We start from the raw sequence: 10152 nt of genomic DNA on the forward strand, positions 1-10152 counted from the left end.
TCTTAAAAAAACGCTGTCCGTATTGCCCGTATTTCTGAGGCACTTGTCCGTCCAAATACACTTACATTTAATTGATCTTCTGTGCGCATGCGCCATGCGCCATGCGCTTCGTTCTCCCTCTCTGTTCCCCCCTCCCTCAGCCTCCCTCCTTCCATCCAATCACATATTGCATTTTTGGAGCTGGCGCCTCTCTCTACCCAATAAGAGAGAGAGAGGCAGCTAGGTCATGCAGCCCGGCCAGCCAGTCATGAGCAGGACACGATGGAGAGGAGAAGCGCCGCCAGAGATCCCAGCCCAGCAACCAGTGAGGGAAATGACCTGTCACCAGCCCCCGCCGCCGTCCAGAATCCAGCATCTGCCCGCCGCCAGAGAGAGAGCCAGTCAGCCACGCAGCAGCAGCATTCCGAGGGTGAGTGAGTCTGGTGGTGTGACGGGTCCTCCGCTCCTCCGACAGGACATGACTGAGTGAGGAGAGTCAGAGCCTCTCTTTGCCACTAGAGACCCACCTGGGACCTGCCACTATTACTAACCACCAGAGTTGGGCCGAACCTCCGATTTTCGGTTCGCGAACCGGGTTCGCGAACTTTCGCGAAAGGTTCGGTTCGCGTTAAAGTTCGCGAACCGCAATAGACTTCAATGGGGATGCGAACTTTGAAAAAAAAAATTAATTATGCTGGCCACAAAAGTGATGGAAAAGATGTTTCAAGGGGTCTAACACCTGGAGGGGGGGATGGCGGAGTGGGATACATGCCAAAAGTCCCCGGGAAAAATCTGGATTTGACGCAAAGCAGCGTTTTAAGGGCAGAAATCACATTGAATGTTAAATGACAGGCCTAAAGTGCTTTCAAACATCTTGCATGTGTATACATCAATCAGGTAGTGTAATTAAGGTACTGCTTCACACTGACGCACCAAACTCATCGTGTAACGCACCGCAAACAGCTGTTTGTGTAGTGACGGCCGTGCTGGACTGGTGCGCACCATGGCGAGAGTGCAGGTTTTGGTGGCTTTACAGCCCATATGGTCAGTCACCTGGCTGATGTAGCTGAATGACAGAACAGTGACTGTCCAGCTGATCAAATTTGGTCTGACCACAATGAGGCAACGACCTTATTATCGTGGGTGTGCCCCCCGAGACACTCATCTAGGCGCCGGTCATTGCTCCATTGTGATACGCAAGCCCCTTCACCACGGCAAGGTAATGATCACGAAGGGGAATGGGCGCATGTTCATGCCTTTTCTTTTGTTGTTGCAGCTGCCCGCAGTGCAGCCAGAAAAATTAGGCAGTCATGTACACGCACCCGAAAAATTATTACAGCGGCCGCTGCTAGCAGCGGCCTAAAAAATTCAGCAATCCGCCTGGAGTCCCGGACCCTGTTGGTGGTGGCGGAGAAGGTAGTGAAGCGGCCTGCAGGCAGACATGCTGTGTGGAGGGACTGGGAGCGACTTAGTCTTCTTGGGGCAGGCCAGGCAGCCAGTCACACGGCGTGCAGGCAGAGATGCTGTATGTGCGGGGACTGACTTAGTCTTGGGGCGGGCAGCAGCCCTCCGGGATCCATGCCTCATTCATTTTTATAAAGGTGAGGTACTTAACACTTTTGTGACTTAGGCGACTTCTCTTCTCTGTGACAATGCCTCCAGCTGCGCTGAAGGTCCTTTCTGAGAGGACGCTTGCGGCAGGGCAGGAGAGAAGTTGGATGGCAAATTGGGACAGCTCTGGCCACAGGTCAAGCCTGCGCACCCAGTAGTTCAAGGGTTCCTCATCGCTGTTCACAGCAGTGTCTACATCCACACTTAAGGCCAGGTAGTCGGCTACCTGCCGTTCCAGGCGTTGGTGGAGGGTGGATCCGGAAGGGCTACGGCGAGGCGTTGGACTAAAGAACGTCCGCATGTCCGACATCACCATGAGATCGCTGGAGCGTCCTGTCTTTGACTGCGTGGACACGGGAGGAGGATTAGTGGCAGTGGTACCTTGCTGGCGTTGTGCCGTCACATCACCCTTAAAGGCATTGTAAAGCATAGTTGACAGCTGGTTCTGCATGTGCTGCATCCTTTCCACCTTCCGGTGAGTTGGTAACAGGTCCGCCACTTTGTGCCTGTACCGAGGGTCTAGTAGTGTGGCCACCCAGTACAGCTCATTCCCCTTGAGGTTTTTTATACGGGGGTCCCTCAACAGGCAGGACAGCATAAAAGACGACATCTGCACAAAGTCGGATCCAGTACCCTCCATCTCCTCTTGCTCTTCCTCAGTGACGTCAGGTAAGTCAACCTCCTCCCCCCAGCCGCGAACAATACCACGGGAAGGTTGCGCAGCACAAGCCCCCTGCGACGCCTGCTGCGGTTGTTCTCCTGCCGCTGTCCCCTCCTCCTCCTCCTCCTCCCCCAAAGAAACACCTTGCTCATCATCCTCTGAGTCTGACTCATCTTCTGCACATGACCTCTCTTCTTCCTCCTCCTCCCCCCTCTGTGCTGCCGCAGGTGTTGAGGAAACAGCTGGGTCTGATGAAAATTGGTCCCATGCCTGTTCCTGCCGTAACGGTTCCTGGTCACGCTCATTCGCAGCTTCATCCGCCACTCTACGCACAGCACGCTCCAAGAAGTACGCGTAGGGAATTAAGTCGCTGATGGTGCCCTCACTGCGGCTCACCAGGTTGGTCACCTCCTCAAACGGCCGCATGAGCCTGCATGCATTTTTCATCATTGTCCAGTTGTCGGGCCAGAACATCCCCATCTTCCCAGACTGTTTCGTTCTACTCCAGTTGTAGAGGTACTGGGTGACGGCTTTCTTCTGTTCTAGCAGGCGGGAGAACATGAGGAGGGTCGAGTTCCAGCGAGTGGGGCTATCGCAAATGAGGCGTCTCACCGGCATGTTGTTTTTACGCTGAATTTCTGCAAATCGTGCCATGGCTGTGTAAGAGCGCCTCAAATGCCCACAGAACTTCCTGGCCTGCTTCAGGACATCCGCTAAGCCAGGGTACTTTGCCACAAATCTTTGAACCACCAGATTCATGACATGTGCCATGCAGGGTATGTGTGTCAGCTTCCCCATATGCAAAGCGGCAAGCAGATTGCTGCCGTTGTCGCACACCACGTTGCCTATCTCCAGGTGGTGCGGGGTCAGCCACTCATCCACCTGTTTCTTAAGAGCAGCCAGGAGAGCTGCTCCAGTGTGACTCTCCGCTTTGAGACAAGCCATGTCTAAGATGGCGTGACACCGTCGTACCTGGCATGCAGCATAGGCCCTGCGGAGCTGGGGCTGTGTAGCTGGAGAGGAGAACTGCCACTCAGCCAAGGAGGAGGAGGAGGACAGCGAAGAGCATGTAGCAGGAGGAAGGGAGGTGGCAGGAGGCCTGCCTGCAAGCCGTGGAGGTGTCACAATTTGGTCCGCCGCTTTCTGCTTGCCATCGTTCACCACCATGTTCACCCAATGGGCTGTGTAGGTAATGTAGCGGCCCTGCCCGTGCTTGGCAGACCAGGCATCCGTGGTCAGGTGTACCCTTGACCCAACGCTCTTCGCAAGAGATGACACCACTTGCCTCTCAACTTCACGGTGCAGTTGGGGTATGGCCTTTCTGGAAAAATAAGTGCGGCCTGGCATCTTCCACTGCGGTGTTCCGATGGCCACAAATTTACGGAAGGCCTCAGAGTCCACCAGCCGGTATGGTAACAGCTGGCGAGCTAACAGTTCCGCCACGCCAGCTGTCAGACGCCGGGCAAGGGGGTGACTGGCCAAAAGTGGCTTCTTCCGCTCAAACATTTCCTTCACGGACACCTGACTGCTGCTGTGGGCAGAGGAGCAGGAACCGCTCAAGGGCAGAGGCGGAGTGGAGGAGGGTGCCTGTGAAGGTGCAAGGGAGAGAGCGGCATAAGCAGATGATGCACCTGAAGGAGGAAGAGGAGAAGGAGGGTGACTTTGCTTTTGTGTGCTGCTGCTGCTTTTGCTCAGGTGGCCATCCCATTGCTGTTTGTGCCTTTTCTGCAGGTGCCTTCGTAAGGCACTTGTCCCTACGTGAGTGTTGGCCTTTCCACGGCTCAATTTTTGTTGGCAGAGCGAACAGATGGCTTTGGTCCGATCTGAGGCACACACATTAAAAAATTTCCACACCGCTGAGCCACCCTGGGATGTGGGCACTATGGGGACCTCAGCAGCTGATGCTGAAGGGCAAGTTGGCTGGCTGTACATAGGTGGCGAATCTGGCGATACATGGTGCCGGACTCTGCCACCAGCTGTTTCTGACGAAGAGCTGCCCCAGCTTCTTTCAGCAACTTCTATCCTCCTACTACTCTCTGACTCCCCCTCTGAACTGTCCCCCTCTTCATCTCCTCTATTGGGAACATACAGAGGATCCCTATCATCGTCATCATCGTAATCATCCTGCCCAGCTTCGCTTGCCTCAGAAAAATCCAAATGTGTAGGTCCTTCATCCTCCTTACACGTTACATCCATAGTGTTGTCGCGTAACGCAGACATATGAGCTGGTGAAAATTCATCTGGCTGTAACAATGGCTGTGCATCAGTGATTTCACCACCACTAAATAATTCTTGCGAAGTGTCAAATGCAGCGGAAGTGGTGCTAGTAGTAGCGCTGGTGGCTGAGCAAGATGAGGTGTTCTGTGTCGCTAAATACTCAACCACGTCCTGACAATCTTGGGAGGTGATGGGACGTGCCTTCTTCCGAGCACTGTACTGTGGGCCAGGTCCACACGAAATTACATTTACACGACCTCGCGCAGACCTGCCGGGTGGCCTTCCTCTGCCTCTGCCACTACCTCTTCCTCTTCCTCTTCCTGTTTTGTCCATATCGGGTATGCACGGAGTGGTATATCACACTGCGTGCACTCACGTAGGTAGGTGGGTTCACTTAACTGCACAGGTATGCGCACTGATGCGGTGGGTTCACTGAACAGTACAGGTATACAGTGGCGGGTTCACTGAACACAACAGGTATGCAGTGGCGTGTTCACTAAACAGGTATACAGTGGCAGGTCCACTGAACAGAACAGGTATACAGTGGCAGGTCCACTGAACAGAACAGGTATACAGTGGCGGGTCCACTGAACAGAACAGGTATACAGTGGCGGGTTCACAGAACAGGTATGCAGTGGCAGGTTCACTGAACACAACAGGTATGCAGTGGCGTGTTCACTAAACAGGTATACAGTGGCAGGTCCACTGAACAGAACAGGTATACAGTGGCGGGTTCACAGAACAGGTATACAGTGGCGGGTCCACTGAACAGAACAGGTATACAGTGGCGGGTTCACAGAACAGGTATGCAGTGGCAGGTTCACTGAACACAACAGGTATGCAGTGGCGTGTTCACTAAACAGGTATACAGTGGCAGGTCCACTGAACAGAACAGGTATACAGTGGCGGGTTCACAGAACAGGTATACAGTGGCGGGTCCACTGAACAGAACAGGTATACAGTGGCGGGTTCACAGAACAGGTATACAGTGGCGGGTCCACTGAACAGAACAGGTATACAGTGGCGGGTTCACAGAACAGGTATACAGTGGCAGGATCACTGAACAGGTATGCAGTGGCAGGATCACAGTACAGGTATGCAGTGGGCTGAGGGCTCACTGAACAGAACAGGTATGCTGTGGCAGGATCACTGAACAGCTATGCAGTGGCAGGATCACAGTACAGGTATGCAGTGGGCTGAGGGCTCACTGAACAGAACAGGTATGCTGTGGCAGGATCACTGAACAGGTATGCAGTGGCAGTATCACAGTACAGGTATGCAGTGGGCTGAGGGCTCACTGAACAGAACAGGTATGCTGTGGCAGGATCACTGAACAGCTATGCAGTGGCAGGATCACAGTACAGGTATGCAGTGGGCTGAGGGCTCACTGAACAGAACAGGTATGCTGTGGCAGGATCACTGAACAGGTATGCAGTGGCAGGATCACAGTACAGGTATGCAGTGGGCTGAGGGCTCACTGAACAGAACAGGTATGCTGTGGCAGGATCACTGAACAGGTATGCAGTGGCAGTATCACAGTACAGGTATGCAGTGGGCTGAGGGCTCACTGAACAGAACAGGTATGCTGTGGCAGGATCACTGAACAGGTATGCAGTGGCAGGATCACAGTACAGGTATGCAGTGGGCTGAGGGCTCACTGAACAGAACAGGTATGCTGTGGCAGGATCACTGAACAGCTATGCAGTGGCAGGATCACAGTACAGGTATGCAGTGGGCTGAGGGCTCACTGAACAGAACAGGTATGCTGTGGCAGGATCACTGAACAGCTATGCAGTGGCAGGATCACAGTACAGGTATGCAGTGGGCTGAGGGCTCACTGAACAGAACAGGTATGCAGCCAGGAAGAAGTTAAGCCTAACTAATCTTTCCCTGAGAGACAGTCTGCAGCAGCTCGCCCTACTCTGACTAATGCAGGCACACGAGTGGCCGTAATGGCCGCCGCTGCCTGCCTTATATAAGGGGGGGTGGGGCTCCAGGGGCTAGTGTAGCCTAATTGGCTACACTGGGCCTGCTGACTGTGATGTAGAGGGTCAAAGTTGACCCTCAGGTGCATTATGGGGCGAACCGAACTTCTTCCGCAAAAGGTTCGCGTGCGGTACCCGCACGCGAACCACCTAAGTTCGCGCGAACCCCGTTCGCCGGCGAACCGTTCGGCCCAACTCTACTAACCACCTCCACCACCTGACTGTTAGTGCCAAGCAGCCCGCCGTCACGTCCACCAAGACTGTCACTGTAGTGACAGTCAGTTAATACCACAGGGGTAGTTGTCAGTCAGAGCACAGGAAGGACTACTGAAACTGAAGGTAATACATATTTGTGAGGTAGCAGCTGCAAATGACAATTTTGTTTTTTATTCTGTTTAATAAATGTCTCCTCTGCTGGAACTGAATGTAAACAGACTGGGCAGTCACATCATCTCCCTTCCTGCTGTGCCTGTCTCCCCCCACCCCAGCTAGATGTGGCAAGCAGCTAGTTTTACCCTCTTTATGCTGTAAAGGCTGGGATTTAAGTGCCTATGTGATCCTCTGTTCAGTGTAGTCCCCCCCCCTCCCCCTTCTACAATCACAACCATGCTAAATGTGCAGAACGGCAACCTGCAGATGAAAAATGTGGCTTAACTCAGAGAATGTCCTTCATCAGGCACCCAGGAGGATATCATTATGTGTGTATAAGAAGCAGACCTCTGCAGGGCAGCACGGTGTGTGGCAGACCTCTGCAGGGCAGCACGGTGTGTAGCAGACCTCTGCAGGGCAGCACGGTGTGTGGCAGACCTCTGCAGGGCAGCACGGTGTGTGGCAGACCTCTGCAGGGCAGCACGGTGTGTGGCAGACCTCTGCAGGGCAGCACGGTGTGTGGCAGACCTCTGCAGGGCAGCATTGTGTGTGGCCGACCACTGCAGGGCAGCATTGTGTGTGGTGGGCTTCTGCAGGACAGCATTGTGTGTCAGCTCAGTAGGACTGTTTCACATGAGCCAGTAATCGCCTGCTTCAGGTACTGTATGTTTCTCTCCTCCTGTAACCCACAAGAAGTTTCCAAAAAAGCCCGCTACTGACTCCGCCCCCTGGCTCCACCCCCTGTCCGTCCAAACCTTGGGGTGTCCAGATTTTTTGACCATTTTGTCCAGGAAAAATACGAAATTGGGTTGGCAACCCTGTTATAGGCTGGCTGTTCCGTAGTGCTGCACAGTGAACACATGGGAAGCTTTTGGCTCAGCACAGCTCAGTAACTTTACAGACAGTGTGATTGAAAGGCAATATAATCCTCCTGCACTCGGCACTAAACAGCTGCACTTATCTTCTGGGAATGCTTTCTTTCACTGTGCGACCTTTTCTTTCAAAGTGTACAGGTGAACATGTAGGTGAAATATATGTAAAGCATATGACTTCAGCATGTGGGTATTACGTGCAAACATTTCTGCTCTCTGCTGGTCCCTCCTCCCTTCTCTGTCCACTCCCTGCCCTCTGTCCATCTTCTCCCCTTCTCTGTGTGTCCACTCCCTCCCCTTCTCCTGTCCACAGACCTGTCCTGCTGTTCATTTCACCCCCGAATGCTTCCTGTAGTAAAATGATCCGAGATTCGGATCAAAGATCCGGATCTCTTCAATGATCCGATTCGAATCATCCGGATCATTGAAAAGATCCGAACTTCCCATCTCTAATTCCTAATAAGAAAAAAAAAACAACTCAAGCTCTTTTCGAGAAGGATAAAAAAATGACGTATTTCGCTCCGCCCCCTTTACTGCAGTCTCCCATTAGGTCCGCTTGCTTTACAAAGACAGAAGAGACATCGTACATATTTATATTACAAAATATTATAAACCCTGACAAATTGACCGTTTTTATTTAGCACAGTCAGTTCTTAAACTACGTACCGGTATTTTTACATTCTGTAGCGGAGGAACGAATTTCTGCAATTACATTTTCTGATTACAAATCTATACGTCGTACTGTTAAAAACGGCAAAAAGCTAATATGCGACCATTTACTGCACAAGCACAGGTAATGAAAGATGTAGAAAATAGTATATTTAAACAACATTACAGATCTGCCTGTGGCTCCACCCTCTTCTGTGCAGTCTCCCCTCAGGTCCGCTAAGACTGTATAAGATGAGAGGAGGCGGCAGCACTGATCAGTTCGTCTCTACAGCGGAGAATAGAGATGGGAAGTTCGGATCTTTTCAATGATCCGGATGATTCGAATCGGATCATTGAAGAGATCCGGATCTTTGATCCGAATCTCGGATCATTTTACTACAGGAAGCATTCGGGGGTGAAATGAACAGCAGGACAGGTCTGTGGACAGGAGAAGGGGAGGGGGGTGGACACACAGAGAAGGGGAGAAGATGGACAGAGGGCAGGGAGTGGACAGAGAAGGGAGGAGGGACGAGCAGAGAGCAGAAATGTTTGCACACAATACCCACATGCTGAAGTCATATGCTTTACATATATTTCACCTATATGTTCATCTGTACACTTTGAAAGAAAAGGTCGCACAGTGAAAGAAAGCATTCCCAGAAGATAAGTGCAGCTGTTTAGTGCCGAGTGCAGGAGGATTATATTGCCTTTCAATCACAGTGCCTGCAAAGTTACTGAGCTGTGCTGAGCCAAAAGCTTCCAATGTGATCACTGTGCACAACTACGAACAGACAGCCTGTAATGGGCAGCACGTTACAGCCAGTATATGTGCTCTACACATATCTGGCAGTGGCACCCATGTCCTCTCTCTCTCATCTACCTGTCTCCCTGCAAGGCTGCCTCCCATACAACAGAGCGATCCATCTCAGCTCTGCTTCCAGGACCCCGCTGCCCGCTGAGAGGGGGCGTGTCGCTCCTGGCCCCGCCCCTTTTGCGATCCGAATCGTTCATTTTGATGATTCGGATGATCGACTCATAAAATAGATTCGGATCAAAGATCCGAATCGTTCATGATCCGGACAACACTAGCGGAGAAGAAGCAGCATTACAAGCATGTCTGGCCGAGGAAAGGGCGGGAAGGGACTAGGGAAAGGAGGCGCCAAGCGGCACAGGAAGGTGCTCCGGGATAACATCCAGGGCATCACTAAGCCCGCCATCCGCCGCCTGGCCCGCAGAGGGGGTGTCAAGCGCATCTCCGGCCTCATCTATGAGGAGACCCGCGGAGTGCTGAAGGTTTTCCTGGAGAACGTCATCCGGGACGCCGTCACCTACACCGAGCACGCCAAGAGGAAGACGGTCACCGCCATGGATGTGGTGTACGCCCTCAAGCGCCAGGGCCGCACCCTCTACGGCTTCGGGGGCTAATCCGGCTACTTCACTGATTCCAACACAAAGGCCCTTTTCAGGGCCACCCACTGATTCTATAGAAAGCGCTATATGGTACTACTTGTACACGTTGTGAACCTAGCATTTGTATTAGTTTCTGAGAGCTATACTAGATTGGTATTTAACCGGCAGGTTTTTAACTACATGATAGTAGCACTGTTATACATGGGTGCTGAGCAAGGAGGACTTTAAGTATTCTACAACGTGACCTTAGCTGTGACAACTGAGGATAGAATTGTGATATACAAAGTAACAAGATTTCTTTCAGTACGCATTTGTCTGAGCCCTTTGGCAGCTTGTATTTATAATGGTTATAAACTTCATTCAACAAGTGCAATAGGTATCTCACCCCGAATTGCTTGTG

General features: G+C 52.2%; 1 protein-coding gene across 1 annotated transcript; it reads left to right on the forward strand.

The window, feature by feature from the left end:
* The first annotated feature begins 9455 nt into the window (after positions 1-9455).
* Positions 9456-9785, forward strand: LOC137534814 (histone H4). The gene has a single exon (XM_068256469.1). It carries the CDS (start codon positions 9456-9458, stop codon positions 9765-9767), a length of 312 nt encoding a protein of 103 aa, XP_068112570.1. The 3' UTR covers positions 9768-9785.
* Positions 9786-10152: the final 367 nt, after the last annotated feature.

Source organism: Hyperolius riggenbachi, chromosome 10 (genome assembly GCF_040937935.1).
Source record: "Hyperolius riggenbachi isolate aHypRig1 chromosome 10, aHypRig1.pri, whole genome shotgun sequence".
NCBI classification, from domain to species: Eukaryota; Metazoa; Chordata; class Amphibia; order Anura; family Hyperoliidae; genus Hyperolius; species Hyperolius riggenbachi.